This window comes from Rhinolophus ferrumequinum, chromosome 20, assembly GCF_004115265.2.
Source record: "Rhinolophus ferrumequinum isolate MPI-CBG mRhiFer1 chromosome 20, mRhiFer1_v1.p, whole genome shotgun sequence".
Lineage (NCBI taxonomy): Eukaryota > Metazoa > Chordata > Mammalia > Chiroptera > Rhinolophidae > Rhinolophus > Rhinolophus ferrumequinum.
The window spans coordinates 48,615,836-48,631,727 of record NC_046303.1 but is presented as its reverse complement, the minus strand read 5'-3'; the positions used below and the strand labels follow the sequence as shown (position 1 = coordinate 48,631,727).

The 15,892-nt window shown below is 47.8% G+C and overlaps 1 protein-coding gene across 19 annotated transcripts in view; it reads left to right on the top strand.

The window, feature by feature from the left end:
• Positions 1 to 15,892, top strand: part of SRPK2 (SRSF protein kinase 2) — a 213,312-nt gene that overhangs the window by 189,510 nt on the left and 7,910 nt on the right. For 7 of the 19 annotated variants that reach the window (XM_033088271.1, XM_033088269.1, XM_033088272.1 and 4 more), the window contains 5 exons: positions 3,891 to 3,994; positions 4,119 to 4,226; positions 8,805 to 8,874; positions 9,527 to 9,619; positions 9,960 to 10,052. In XM_033088271.1, the coding sequence (XP_032944162.1) occupies positions 3,891 to 3,994; positions 4,119 to 4,226; positions 8,805 to 8,874; positions 9,527 to 9,619; positions 9,960 to 10,052 (468 nt within the window). The remainder of the gene's footprint in view (positions 1 to 3,890; positions 3,995 to 4,118; positions 4,227 to 8,804; positions 8,875 to 9,526; positions 9,620 to 9,959; positions 10,053 to 15,892) is intronic. The other 12 variants (XM_033088284.1, XM_033088280.1, XM_033088273.1 and 9 more) reach the window with 5 other exon arrangements.

Sequence of the window (15,892 nt, the reverse complement as noted above, 5' to 3'; positions counted from 1 at the left end):
GGTTACTGTGTGTTTTTCCCTTTGTATGTTCAGCATTTAACTCAGTGCTAAACAAACTGATTGAATAAGGAACAAACAAAACAGTGATATCTGGGTATATTCTTCTACTCTTCCCTTTTCACATTCACAATCAAAATTTTACTCTGTACAACACACATTCCATCCCCAGCAGCCTGTCTGTTGCATTAATCAGGGAGAAATAGGTGTATTTATTTTTTTTATTTTTTTATTGACCTCTGTCTCTTACCAAGCAGATGTTTTCAGTATTGTTAAATTCTAGGGACATAGCAGGGGCAGGCCGTCCTTATCCAGTCATGTCTTTGGAGGTACTTAGTTTTGGTTTTCAGCTTGGTTGTTTGGTGGGCAGCCTCCCAGCCTGGGCAACCTCTGTCACAGGAGGTGTTCCTGCATGGAAGGGGTGTGGGCTGGAGGCTGTTACATGAACCCGAGGCAAGAGAAACAAGCTTTATTTGGAATGTGTAGGTCCTTGGAGTTACAACAGAGCGTGTACATTAGGGAATAGCAGCAGAGAGGGCCAGGCCAGAATGAGAAGGTTGAGGAAGAACTTACATGCCAGGCTAAAGAATGTGGACTTGTCCCTGGAGAAGAGGCAGGATTCCTCTTGGATTGTCAGCTGCTAGAGCCACAGCCTATCTGCAGGACAAGTACCCCGAGCAGGGTGGGCTTGTTGGCTTTATCTGCAGGTATTTGGAATCACTTCACTTTCACTTCGTAAGCCACCGGCAGGCAGCCATGGCTGGTGGCATCAGGCTCCCAGCCCATCTCACCTGGACTGCTGTTGCCCTGCCCATTCTCTGTAGAGCGGGCCAGAGAGAGCTTTATAAAGCTCACCCCTGCCCCCGCCCCACCGTGCTCGCCTGTGCTCGCCAGGTGTTTCCTCTTAGAAAAACACCCAGAGGCATCGCTCTCTAAAGCTTACAAGCTCTGTACGTCTGTTCTCTGTACGGTCTGTTCCCTGACGGCCCCCCTCTCATGTTATCTCCCATTCACTCCTTTTCTCTGTTTCCTGTGCTGCTTCTTCATCTCCCACACTGGCTTCTTTCTAAAGTTTCTCAAAAGTGTCCGCTTGTTCGAGGCTTTCCATTTTGCGCTCGCTCCTCTGCTGAGAGCTTCCCGCGTCCATGCCTCTCTTGATTCTGACCTTCTCCTCCCATGTTACCTTCTCAGAGAAGACCTCCCCAGAACACCCTTACCATTATCCATCTCGTTTCTTCGCCACCTGACATGGTGTGTGAATCGTTCATTTAAATTTTCTTTCTTGCCCATATTCCCAGCCGGTGCATGAGTTTCCTAACTTTTGGGGTATGGTGGGGGGAACCCACTGCGTCTTGTTCGTGCTGTTCCCGGTGCCAAGTATGTGTTCACCTGGCACATCCAAGGGACTCAGTAAATGTTTGGCGAACGAATGAGTCAGGTTTGGACATTAAATCTCCTAGTTTTGCTACTTGGGCCTGGTACTGAACCTCCTGCAGAGGGTATTCCTGCCTTCCTATAAGTCTGTTTTAAACTATGAACAGTCAGTGGGGGCCTGGTGCGGTCCCTTGCAGATACCCGATGACGGCTGTGTCATCACCCCGAGGCCCTGCTGGCTGCCATCTCACTAGTTTCTAGGAGAGCTTCTCAGGGAATGAATACAATGTAACCCAGAGACGGTTTATCAGAAATGACTGAGGACTCCAGCCCTTCCTGGAATGAAATCTTCCCACCTCTCTCTTCCCTCCTTGGTAGAAGCCGAGAGCAAGGAAGAGCTGTGACAGGTCACCTCAATCATGATTTAATCAGAGGAGGTGATCCGATTCCCAGGCAAAGCAAAATTGGTGTGATTATGCAACAAGCCTGAGTGTCCCTGTGTTTAAACGGGCTTTGTTGAGTGTTGCCATCAGGTACCCTAGCACAGGTAACTGCCACACTGAGAAAAGGAAGTCAGAAATACAAGCAAATTCTTTTTTTTACCTCCTCTGTGTTCTTTATACAATTAAATTTTTAAGATAAATTGCATAGTATCATTTATGAGCCGGGTCACTGCAAACCTGAATCAGGATAGCAGGCTGTCACCAGAGGAGGGCTGGCCCTTCACTGGCCGGTTAGAAGCTTCGGCCTCAGAGGGCGGGTGGTCGGGCGGGTCGTAGACAGAGCAGAGCCCCCGGATCTGGCCAGCCAGCTGCCGCTGTAGCTCTCCTGCCTTTGGTCTTTTACTTGTGTGTGGGGGAGGCGTGGTGCCTGCCTCTTCCTCCTTTTTACTGAGTCTCAAACAGTTTCAATTGTAAGTGTGGAAACTTAGATTTGAATCCAGTTCTGCAAAACCTCAGATTCCATTTTTTTGCCTGACTGTCCTGATTAAATGATGTAGGATTCATCCAGCCATTTCTCGCGCTGCCCATCTACCCTTTGAGTCAGCATTTTTGTGTTTCTCCTGGGACTCTTCTGAGCCCATTCTCTGTTCAGTGTGTACATTTTGCCTCCTCGTGTGTGTCGCTGCGCTTTCCTTCTCATCATTTCCGAGTTCCTGTGTTTCTTCTTCTCAGCTCATTTCTGGCCTTGTGTGAGGCTCCATGGCGGACCAGCCTTCTTATAAAGAGGGAAATGGGCACAGGGCAGGAAGCAAGAAGGAAACCTGCCCTATGTGTGAGCCTGGCCGGCCCAGGCTGACCCATACACCCGAGGAATGTGTCTTGGGGTTAAAATGCCGGCCAGAGTTCTCTCTGCATGCTCTGGCCGCTGCTGGGGAGCTGTGCGCGTGCCCCAGGTCCTGGGTGCCTTGCCTACCCACTGGCCTTGCTACTTGTGGGGGTACTGACGAATCAGGGCCCCCTCCAGTTCTGTGGCTCCAGAGCAAGGGCGTACCCAAAAGGAGGTTTGCTTCGTTTTAGCAGAGACCAGCTTTGAGTAAACAAAAAGATGTTTAATGTTCTGCATTGAGCAGGCTCTTCTGTTTAGTCTGTAAATACCATTTCAGAATTACTTCTTAAAATAAATAGAAGCCATGGTTATATCTCATCGTTTCCAGAAATCTGAGCTTGTAGGTCAGTTTGAGGTTTGACGAAGATGCTGACTCAACTTCAGCATTTTCTGTCTGGGCCCCCCAAGTTGCTTTTTCTGTCACTTGCCCAGGTTATCCGTGCTTGATGCAGGCAAGGTCTAGACTTATCTGAGAAGCTCTTCTGGTTCCTGGAGCCCTAAAAGCCTGGCCCTGTGACTACTGTTGAGATTCTGTCAGGGTCCCTGAGGTTGAGAGTGACCCGTTTACTTGACAAGATCATGAGGGACCTCAGAGGTTTGCCTCTATGGCCCAGGCTGTCCCAAGAGACTCTGTTCTGGAGTGTTCCTTCTGCAAAGCTATCGAGTCAATGAGTCAAATCACGACTCATTAGTCCTAGCCTTTAATCTGCATTTGTTAATTAACCATCGTCTAATCCTTGCGATCAGCCCAAGCAGAGGGAGGGGTAGGGGGTGCGGGTACTAGGTGAACTTGGTCACTCAGGAGGGATGGGCCACCCAGCGCAGCGTTTTCTCTACCATCATGATGCGGGTGCTAATGCACAAAAGAGTGAGGTGGGGACCACTAGGGAATGGGCTCTGATACAACGAGGAGTAGAGCAGGGCTGCCTGCCTAGAGGTGAGATAAAGGGCAGAGGGCAAGGCAGAATCCCTGAACTCTCTGGGTCCCCCATTTGGCTCCCTTCTGTGAAACATTTTCCAGAGATGAGACCTCAAATTTTAAAGTCTGTTGAGTTCAATTTACAGAATTCGAGGCCTAACTGATCATCCCATCTCCTTCTAGAAAAGGAGGCTTTGTACCCAGCAAACATTGCGTGCACATATGCAGCCCACCTCTGCCCCCCACTAACTGTCCTGCTGTTTGCTCACAGCAGCAAAAACCCGGGCAGCTGACTTGCTGGTGAATCCGCTGGATCCCCGGAATGCCGATAAAATTAGAGTTAAAATTGCTGACCTGGGAAATGCTTGTTGGGTGGTAAGTTGTTTTCTTTCTAAAACGTTTCGGTCATGATCATGTGTTAGAAGACGCAGTTTTTAAATTCACTGTTTTCCCCTTTTTAATGTGTTCCTCCGTGGTAATGCGTTCTGTTCCTTTTCAGCATAAACACTTCACCGAAGACATCCAGACGCGTCAGTATAGATCCATAGAGGTTTTAATAGGAGCAGGTTACAGTACACCTGCTGACATTTGGAGCACAGCGTGTATGGTAAGAGCGGCCTTGCCCTTCTCTTCGTGTGGAGGCTCGTCCCCGTCATGCTCACGGTGGGGAGAGTCGTAGTAGTGCATGCGGCCTGAAGCTTTCCTGACTGAAGGTGTCCACCCTGGGATGGGGAGGGGAAGGCTTTGCTGTATTGGGTGTCTTAAGAATTGAAGGAATTGTCCTGGGCTTGGGCTTGGTCTGGTCTGGTCCTTGAGAGACAATCTGTCCTCAAGAGAGATCCCTCCTCCCTGAAAGTCAGACCCTCTGCTGTGGTGACAAAATGACTGCAGGTAATTCCTTTCGGTTACTGGAAGTTTGCTAGGTTCTATGCAGCTTCATCCTTCACTCATTCTGTGTCTTAGGGGAAGACTGTCCACGGCCGAAAGGCTGGAGTCCGTCACAGTGGCCTCTCTGGCCTTTTCTCCTTATGGAGAGGAAAGGATTGCCTGTTTCCAGTGTTCCATCTCTCTTCTTCTGTAAAGTAAAATCTGGAGACAGTTCTGGCTATTGCTCTGGGCTGTGCAGTTACTTGTGAGGCTGCAGCTGCTGCGTGTGCTGCTCTGAGTCTGATCCACAGAGTGTGGGGGTGTCTTCCTCAGGGCCCCGGGCTGCCTTCTCTTCCACCAGTGTGCCCTGTTCGTTTCCGCCGCCAGTTTTGCGCATCATAAGTTGAGTTTATCCAAATTCTCCCCCAGCGCATCAGGGCATCTTTTCCTCACTTACTCCCTGCCTGTGAATTGATGAGCGAGCAGAGTCCATCATCCGGAAGCCAAGTTCAGTTTCTCTCTCTTGGCCCTCTTTGCTGGCACATTCAGCATCTTCTTTGTGGGCTGTATTCTGTGTGTGTGTGTGTGTGTGTGTGTGTGTGTGTGTGTGTGTGTTCATAAGGGTGGTGTTTCATGCTTTGCTTATATTTTTCCCCCAAATTCTCTGATATTTAAATGTAATTTAAATGTGTGGACAATGTGACACTTGCCTTCTCATTAAAAAAGGCAATGCTGAATAATTAAATTCACTGTTATTCAAAGATTAGTGTAACGATCGAGTGTGCTGGATTGTTTGGCCTCTGATGCTAAAGTAAAAGCATTGTTTAGCAGCCAGTGCTAAAACAATATTAGAAAAAGTAGATGTTTTGTGTCTTTCAAGTTGCATGATCTGCGGCAACAGATGAGGCCACATAGATCTGAAACTCTGTGCCTTTCTATTCCCACATTGCTCTGATAGATAATACCAGGTAATTTTAAAATTAAGTTTTTTAATCAGTATCAAAAACGAAGTTCTTGCGGTTGCTGGGTATGGAAAAGAATTAGTGGGATTAGTTCCTTTGAATTCAGAGACCACTGGAGAGAGGAATTAGACTTGCTCTGACTCCAGGGGCCAGGCCGGGTGGGGCTGGGAGACTGTGGGAGGCGAGGGCAGAAGAAAGGGAGCTTGGAACAGGTAGAGCTGTAGGGGAGAAGGCTTCCGCCTCAGGATGTGGTGAGGTCAGGCCCCGTTTTCCCCAGCAACACAGAGGCGCTGTATCAGGGTTGCCCTGAATTAGACTCTGAGAACTCTTTCAACTCTGAAATCCTGTGCTTCTAATTTTGGTGTTAAATTTTGGTGATATAACCAGAAAAAATAGGACAGGATTACAGATGCAGTAGAATAATGGTGGCGCTGTCAGTACAGTGTCATACCAGCTGATCTGCCTTGCCTTCCATTAGCTGTTGCTGTGCACAGTGACATACAAAACATCAGTAACTCCTAAGGGGCAGCGTTCACTTGGTCTCCTTTCACCCCCCAACCCCGTCCTAAGAGATTAAGCATAAGCTCCCTCAGTGCTGCTCTTGAGGGTTTTTAAAAATCAGTTGGTTTTAGGGGTGATTTTTTTTCTTTTTTCTGGAAGGGGCAGGCCTTCCTTGCCCACCCCACCCCCACCCCTTATCCCTGAAGGTCATGACGGAGAGGTCTCTTCTATTCTTCACAGAGAATCTGGTAAAGATGCGGCAGCGTTTCCTCACCCCTGCCCTGTTGAAGTTTAAAAATATAACAGTATATTCATTTCACAACACAAGCTGTAATAAACTCCAGATTGACTTGGTGAACCCTGGGGTCCTCTGAGTGTTACAAATGGCACCACGTCTTAGGGCGACTGTCTTACGGTGGAGATGGGCACCCCTGCGTGGGAGCTGGTACCAGGGCGCACTGATAAGAGGCTTCACTGGTCAGGGAGCAGACCTGCTGGAAAAGGAGGACAAACGAGGCCAAGCAGCTGGGACGCACAGTTGTGGAGTCTCGTTTCCCTTCTGTTTTGGGGCCCCTGCAGATGTCAGTGTATGTGATCTAATCGTTTTGTGTGGGTGGAGGCGTTGGCCTCTGCACCTGTGGGTCAGAGAGCCCTTTCTATGGACTCCATGGTAAGTCCGGCTCAGGGCCATGGAAACAAAGCCAGCCTGACACATTTCACCAAACTTCTTTAGCCCTGGTCACATCACAGAACTAGTCGGTGACCTTATTTATTCAGAACGGGGCCCTTTGGCATGGGCGAGCATTTCAGGAAAGAGATGTCTCCAGAACCTGAGAACGGAGGTTGACATAGAGGAAGGCCTTCGGAGGGTGTTAGGCCAAGTGCAGACGGAAGAATCCAAAGTTCCAAATGTTAAAAATAAATACTACTAGGTTGGTGCAAAAGTAATTGCGGTTTTTGCAGTAATTTTTAACCTTTTAAACTGCAATTACTTTTGCACCAACCTAATAATTATCAAGGTTACAATGGGAGAACCTTGAATGGTTTCCTAGCTGCCGGCATGCACGCGGGTCGTGAGGTCCAGAGGCTGATGCTTTCGTGGGGATGTTTGCCTTGTTGTGCGTGTCCTATTCGTCACTCCCCAGAGAACCAGGACCAGGGAACATGATGGAGCCTCCCTCTGGCCTCTGTCTTTTTTTTTGTCTTCTCCATTTCACCAACAGGCTGCTTTGACTTAAGGGTTTCACTGGAAATACGTGGTGCTAATCAAAACAGTCGTTTTTCAAACACTCAGCTGACATATCTTACTGTTAGGCTGTAAGAATACATACAACCAGATTGAAATGTTTTTGAAAATTAATTAGAGTGAGCAAGAACCCAAGGAAGGGTTCCAGGGCAGCTCTCCTTAGAGCTTCCATCATGCAGCTTCCTGGTCTTCTTTCTCCATTAGGGTTTCACCTTTTCCTCTTGGCTTGTAAGGTATTGAATGGATTGTGTCCCAGGCGAGGAAGACTTTTCTGTCCATTTAGTGCACGATGCAGTTGTTCCTCTTGGACTTGTGGCCAAAGTGAGGGTTTTTGCCCTGATCTGGGATTGGCCCATGTTTTTGTCCTTGTTGGGTGAAGAGGTGCCACGTGAGGACCTGCGCAGACCCTGCAGCACTTGCGCGACCACCTCCCTCTGCCAAGACCTGGCATGTCCAGGTGCTGCTCAGACGCACGTCTGGTTCAGGGCAGGGGTCCTGAGGTCATGAGCTAGTGTTTCTGGGCTCAGAGCACCCACCTGTGGTTTGTGCAGAGTGCTGGCTGAGGTGGGCCAGCCTCAGGCACACGGTCTTCCTAAGGGGACCTTCCCCACACTCTGGTTGTCAGCAGGAGAAGGTGGGTGGGGTGGGGGGGAGTGGGAAGGGCAGCACCTTGCGGGGGTTGGAGTCACTGATCCACAGGCGTCAGTGGAGGGGGATTGGGCCCCTGAGGGTCTTTCACAAAAGCAAGACCTGATACTGAATAGAAGTAATTATGCAACAACCAAAAATAGGATTTAGTTTCTCCTTTTTTGTTTTGTTTTGTTTTTAAAACATGGCATTTGATCAGCAGAGCAAAGCAGTTGATGTCTTTATGTATTGTTACCAAATTAAACTCACGGTCCTAAGATTTTCTGTGTGTATATGTGAGCAAGGGAAGTAGACTGTCTGGTGGGAATGGAAACAAATCGCCTCCCCCACAGGCTGGGGTGACGAGGCAGGCAGTGGTCAGTCAGGAAGCACTCGCCCACCTCAGGAGGGCTGCACCATCATCGGGCTCTTCCTGGCCCCCGGGCACAGAACTAAGGGGGCTTCTTAGGCTCTAAGTGTTCTTTTGACTGAGTCAGAAATGAATGAAATGAGGAAATTCTGAAAATAGCCCTTGGTTACTAAGACATGAAGGTCTTTGTTTTAAGAGAGTGGCAGCAACCGCCATCCAGAGGCCAAGGTAGCCTGCAGGTTGAGGGCAGGCTCTGGAGTCAGATGTGTGCCTGGATCGAGTCCTCGTCCTGTCCTGAGAGGCCAAGTGCAGGCCGCGGGGCCAGGGCTGCAAACAGCTGCAGCCAATGCACGGACAGGTCTGTTCAGCTTCTTGCAACATGGAGAGCGCATAGCCCTTACCCCTGCCAGTAAAGGAGATGTAAGAATATTTTGAAAGCTGCTTTGAACTCTTTGGAAGGAAGAAAAAAAATTGGTATTGAACCCTTTTAGGAGGCTCTTTGGTTTCATTCAGATCCTCATAAAATGTGAGTCTCTTGCACAAGGAGAAAAGTTTGCTGATTCGGGGGCCAGTCCCTATGGAGCACTTAGCATGTCGTCTGTTGTGTCCTAGGCATTTGAGCTGGCCACGGGAGATTATTTGTTTGAGCCGCATTCTGGGGAGGACTATTCCAGAGATGAAGGTGAGTATTGCTGCCCGCTGAGTATCTGCTGGGTCTCCTGAGGGTCCTGAAATTTTTGGGCACTATTGTACTTTTGTACTTAAATAGAGCAATGGTTTTCAAACACCAAATTCTGCCCCCCCCCCTTTTTTTTTCTTTTGAGCTTGAAGCTCCATCAGTGGCAGTGAATGGGCAGCACCTCCTGGCAGGGGTGGCACTTCACAGAGCCCTTGGGCTGAGCCCGCCCGCCTCTCAGTCTTGCTGCCCACAGGCCCCAAGCCCAGGTGGCCAGGAGAGGACAGGCTGTATGAACCCTGTTGCCTCTCTGTGGTCCCTTTGTCCACTGATCTGCTGCCCATTTTTCTGTCCTGTTGGGAGCTGAGTTTGAAAACCAGGGAATTCTGGCTTGAATTCCATCAGTAAACCTGACCATTTCCATGCTTATTTGCTTGCAATGCTGGGGTGGCCTGGGGTAAGCTGGCATCAGTCACCGTTAATGCTCCAGATGGTGCCTGAGGCCTGCCGGTCCCAGAAACCTCTGCATGGGTGTGCTGCAAACATTGTTGATTTGTGTCTGTTTCTGAGTTTTTACTAATTTCAATTTTTCCCTCTTTTTTTATCCCCTCCTTCCCCTGGCCCCTCCCATTCCCATCTCCTTTTCTCTCCTCCGTAGACCACATAGCTCACATCATAGAGCTGCTAGGCAGTATCCCAAGGCACTTTGCTCTGTCTGGAAAATATTCTCGGGAATTCTTCAATCGCAGAGGTAGTACCTCTTCTTTTTGAAAAGCGCCACGATGCAGACAGAAACGGAATAGCAGCTGCCATTTGCAGCATTAATGGCGACAAAGGCATTTCTCCTAAATTCAGAAAGCAACCCAGCAGAATTCCTGTGCTGGTTTCAAAGCTGACAGGGAAAACCATATTTGGCCTGAGCTGCGGTCACCCTGTGCCGCAGCCCGTCTGGTCCCAGGGCCACGCCGGGGCCCTCAGCCCTCCAGGTCGCGCTCTGTTTCTGTCTGCGCGGGCCGTGACAGTGTCTGCATGCAGTGTACTGATTAAACTGTCGTGTGTTTCTGTTTTGCTGGCAATGTTTCCCAATGCAGATCACATAGCATTGATCATTGAACTGCTGGGGAAAGTTCCTCGAAAATACGCTATGTTGGGGAAATATTCCAAGGAGTTTTTCACCAGAAAAGGTAACGGTATTTATATAAGCAACACTAATTTCAGCATAATCCTCTCCCAAAAGGAGAAATTATGCTTTCGCATCTGGGCAGTGGAGAAAGATCTGGACTTTCACAACTGGGGAATTCTGCTGAACATAGCTCCCAAGAAGTAAACTTGGATGAACCATCTGATATCTGTGGAATAAGAATTTTGTAAGAGACAACCTTCCTATTTATCTCCTCCACACCTCATCTCCTACTCTGAGCACCAGTCTGTGCTCACAGAGTTATAAGCGTTTAAGTGATTTTTAGAAACCAGCTTACCTTATCTTCACGTACTCCATGTGTTCATGGAGCCCTAGAGTGTTTCTTCATTGGAGCAGAGGCGGCCTGGACACAGGGCTTCCTGAACACTAACTGCCATCTTCTGTCGGATCTGTCTAAGCTGTTTACCGAGTGGGGGGAGGCCTGTGAATCCTGTGTGCCTCACGTCCTGACAGGGGACCCTGTCCCCCATTGTGTTACCTACCTCACACTGTACTATAGCTGATTTGCTGCAATACTGTAGCTCTTGTGGATCTTCCCTTAGTGCGACCCGGGACAACTATTTCTTTGCCCTGTGTAGTCCCTCGTTAGTGGTCAATTTTAACAAGCACCCAAAAGCCCCAGGGGATTTATAGTTAAAGAACCCCTCCCCAGTGACATACTCTTGTGTGAGCATAGGTAGTCTTTTTAATTCATGCTTTTTCAGTTCAAATTTTGTTTTTTGGGGCGGTGCGTTTGCAGCACTCTTAAAGAATTTTTAAAGTTGGTATGAGCCGGACATGGTGTTTCTAGAAATTTCTGTAAGTCCCAGATACTCTGTCTCTCCTGCTTTAGCCAAATTTGGAACACCAGATCGACTTTTTATTTTCCCATGAGGTAGGGAATTCTTACAGACTAGTAATCCTTTATTGTATATTGTGGTGATATTCAGCTAATCAGTCCTTGCTTTATTCTTTAGATTACTTTTCCCTGTTACATGCATGAGACCCAAGAACTAACCGTGAGAAGATGGTGGTTTCCAGCTTCACTTATCTGAGCGCCCTGAGCGCACTCCCAGCTTATCTGGGACCGCCCAGTGGGCAGCCTGTGACATATGTAGCGAGATGCAGTTACTTTCTTATTACCTTATCACAGGGAAAAAAATTGTCAGGTTGAAACCTGTTCTTCAGACAACTGGTATCAATTTTGGTTCTGAGAATCTGGCCTTCGAGTCTGGGTCACATGAGGAAGACAGAGAGTTCCCCTCCCCCATGCAGACTGTCACACAGGCTGAAGTAGCGGTAAGGGCAGGCAATGGCCTGGCCATTGAACTGTTCAGTGACAGAGCTGGGTTTGAGCATGCTTAAGACAGGGGCTCGTGTTGTGATGTCATCTCTGAACCACTGCTTCTAAATCAGTCCATGGGGGTAACTTCAGGGTGCGTTGTCGTTACAAGAACGTCCAGGAGGATGCGTGGGTAGCACGTGGCCCAAGTAATAGCTGATATTATTGCTAAAGCAAAGTTATCCACAGGGAAACGGTATAAACTTTATGAACTTCTGGACAACAATACCACTGACAAAGCAGCCTAAGTTTCCCTAAGAAACTTCCAGATTTTAAACTGGTTAAAGCAAGGAAAGGCTCTGGATTCAGTACGGCTTGGGGGATCGTGTTTATTTTAATGAGGCGACCCCTTCTTCCCCATTTCAGAATGTGTTCAGAGCCTGTGGGAGGGGGCCTGGCCCCCAGGAGCCCTTGGCTGGTAGACGACTTGCAGGGAACCCTCAGCCATATCCGTCACCCTTGTCAGGTGGGGGCAGGGGCAGGGAGTCTGGGAGCCCCCAGTCAAGTCTGTCAGAGGACAGAGAACAGCACTGACCTGCTGGTGCCCTGGGAGGAGGGAGAAGAACCAGGAGGGCACCTGACCACAGCACCCGTCTCGGTCCAAGTCAAGAGGCTCCATAGGTGCATCAGCGGGTGCTGGCACCCGGCATAAGGCATGTGAGGACCCCAGCTTCTGTCCATTGTGTGACCGCTTGCCTTTCCTCCGCACAAGGAGCTGCTTACAGAGCCTGGGCTCCTCATTGCTCTGTGTTCTTTGTCTGTGGGTTGCGAACCACAGACTCTGAGCAGTGGGGAAGAAGAAGAAAAGGGACAAAAGGAGAGCCTGGAATGGTGAGGACAGCCTGAGGGCACGTGTGCTGGGGTGGCAGCTGTCCTGAGGCTCCTGTGTTAGGGTTTGCTGCTGGCCTGAGCTGCGACCTCCCCCCGGGGAGAGCCACTGCCAAATGGCAACCCAGAAGCAGCAGAGGGCCTGCTCTCCGTGCCCCGTGGGGTGGGGGCCTCTCTTCCCGACAGGCTGATGAGGGAGGTGGTGAGCTGGTGCTGCCCGGTCAGCGCTCCCTGTTCCAGGCCCTTTGTGCTGGGAGGAGGCTTCACACCGGCCTTTCTGTCAGTACCCGTGCTCCTGGGACAACGTGGAGCCTGTGCCCGTCCCCACCTGCCCCCAGATGGGAATAGAAAGTTCTTGCAGAGGACCTTGCTGTTCCATCGTCACGCTGTTACTGTGTTTCCCCGAAAATAAGACCTAGCCGGGGAAACACGGTATCACACATGTGCTAGGACCTGCGTACACGGCTCTCTTTGGGGCGATTGTTTGAAGGTTACTTGCAGAGTTGAAATGCATGTGGCATTCTTGGTCGAGATACAAGTAGACCAAAGACAATTTGATTTGGTGTTACTGTGGGAACTAGAGTCTTTTTTCCTTCCTTTGAATGTAAGAGAGAATTTATGACTAGGCAAGAAATCCCCTAAAATGACTGGGAATTGGGACTTAAGTTCTTTCCTAATTATTGTTTGTTTATCGTAACTGTGGAAATCAGAAGGGTTTTAGGGTTTGTACAGAAGTCACAGGAATAATATGATGAATGAGGGGCCTGTCATGAAAATAGATTTCACCATGTCCCTCAGGATGACCCGCATGATTTGTCACAAAAAGATGTGTTTGTGCATTCCTCCCTAAGTAATGTGTGCTCAGGTACGTTTGGAAAAAAAATAGGATCTTAAATGTATCCATTGAATTTTTTGTTTTTCTAGAATATCTTTGTGCCAGAACTGCTACTAAGAAAAAGCAAAATGGAAATTTGCTATTAATTTGCTTACATCACATTGGAAAGCAGCCAGGGATCTCGAGGGAGTGAACTGCAGGTTTTCCTGCTCTCTGTCCTCCTGGTGGGAAGCAGATTTCATCCAACTGCGAAGACAGGGAGCAAGAGTGGGTGTTAAAGCTAAAAATCACGTCTGTCCTCTGAGGTGCCTGACGCCCAGCTGAGCCGCCGGGGAGGGAGGGTCAGCTCACGGCCAGTCTCTTCTGTGTGACCTGGCCTGTGCCAATAACTAGAAGAGTTTCCTCATACTAGTGGGTCTAAGCTCTCCTCTTGGAAGCCGAGCTCTGTGAGAACAGGGCTGGGTCTGTCTGGGTTACTGCTGGATCCCTGGAGCCTGGATTAGGGAGAGCCTGGTGAAGAATAGGTGTATTTAGTTATTAAGTTTAAAAACATTAATCTGTATCCCATCTTCGCTTTGGATGGATGCCTTTGTTAGCTAGAGCCTAGTGAAGGTATATTCCACTTTGCCTGGGACAGGCCTCGTCATCTGCTCGCTGTCGGGTGTAATTACCCTCTCACTCTTTCTTAGGTCCCTGGTTGGAGGCTGCAGGAAAAAGCCCCCCTGCCCCTCAGCTAGAGTTGTGGAGGACAATAGGGTGTGACAGGGAAGCTGCTGTGTCCTGGAGTGACACAGAACATACAGCAAAGGCATTTTGGAAAATAAACCACACGCCACAACTGATCATAGGTTTGAACTACTATTTCAATCATTTAACTTTGAATTTGAACATATGATGCAAAAATATGAAGTTGTTATAACAGGTTCAACTAAATTCTATTATAGTTCATCCCATTTATCCCTGTCATTTATTATGATCTACTAGTTAGTGAAATGTTCATTTTTACCATATGCATTAACACAACATTGGAATTCTTTTGAAGTTACTTTGTTTTGTGCTTGGGTACCAGGTTTTTTGTAACCGCTTTATTGAGAGATAATCCACATTATCATGCAATTCACCCTTTTAAAGTGTACAATTCAGTGGTTTTTAAAATATTCACAGAGTTATGCAGCCATCAGCACTGTCTAATTTGAGAACATTTTCATTCACTGCGTCCACTGGTACTCAGTATTCTCCCCACCCTCAGCCCCCAGCAGCCACTAATCTACTATCCTTTCCTGGATTCGCCTCTTCTGGACATTACGTATACATGCAGTCACACAGTATGTGGACTTTTGTAGGGGCTCCTTTTATTTACTGTGATGTTTTCAAGGTTCGTCCATGTGGCAGCGTGAATCAGTGCTCATCCTTTTAGGTACAGATGTACTTACTACATTTGGTATTTCGATCAGTGACAGGCATTGTTGTTTTCGCTTCTTGGCTATTTGAATAATGTTCCTATGAAAATTAATGTGTGAAGTTTTTTTTTTTTTGTGTGTTTTTTTCCGTAACCTTTTTTTTTTTAACTTTTTTTTTTTTTTTTTTTTTTTTTCAGATTTTATTGGGGAAGGGGAACAAGACTTGATTGGGGAACTGTGTGTATTTCCAGGCCTTTTTTCCTGGAAGTCAAGTTGTTGTCTTTTCAATCTTAGTTGTGGAGGGTGCCGTTCAGCTTCAAGTTGTTGTCCTTTCAGTCTTAGTTGTGGAGGGCGCAGCTCAACTCCAGGTCCAGTTGCCATTGCTAGTTGCAGGGGGCGCTGCCCACCATCCCTTGCGGGAGTCGAACCGGCAACCTTGTGGTTGAGAGGATGCGCTCCAACCAACTGAGCCATCCAGGAGCTCAGCGGCAGCTCAGCTCAAGGTGCCGTGTTCAATCTTAGTTGCAGGGGGCGGAGCCCACCATCCCTTGCAGGACTGGAGGAGTTGAACCGGCAACCTTGTGGTTGAGAGCCCACTGGCCCATGTGGGAATCGATCTAGCAGCCTTCAGAGTTAGGAGCATGGAGCTCTAACCGCCTGAGCCAGCTGGCTGCCTGCCCCACCGTCTGAGTTTTTATGTGGATATGTGTTTTCGTTTCTCTCAAATGCACATGTGTGATAGTTGAAGTACAAAAGTTTTCATTTTGATGAAGTCCAATTTTCTACTTTTTCTTTGGTTGCTTGTGCTTTTATGTCACATCTAAGAACCATTACCTAATTCAAGGTCATGAATATTCATTCTGTTTTCTTCTAAGAATTTTGTTTTAGATCTTACGTTTAGGTCTATGATCCATTTTGAGTTAATATTTATATGTGTGGGAGGTAGGGTTTATATAGGTTTATTTTTTTTTTTTTATTACCGTATTTACCAATATGTACTTTGTAGGAATTTGTTCAGATTTCTTGTGTTTTGTTTTGAACCAGTAAATTACTTATTGATAGTTTCCTTTCTACGTGTATGCTGTTAAAATTTATTCTCATCTATTTTATATCATAGCTTTTTTTTCTAGTTACCAGTATTCCCTGAAATACACAGACCAGGATTTGCCTCCACAGTCCCCCGTGTGTGCTGTGAACCCTCTCATGCTTATATGATTAATTGTGGAATATTATCATGGACAAAATAATATATTTTCCTTTGCAAATCACTTAAAAGAATATTTAAGAGAAGTCTAATTGAAGCACTTAACTTTTTTCCTTAAAAGTTAAGGAAAGGGACTGGCAGGTACAGTCGCGTCCCAAAGCCTTTTCTCTGGAGGAGTCCTCCTCCTCCTTGGGACCTGTTTCCTGTCTCTGGTCCAGGGCCTGGCTGGCAAGGT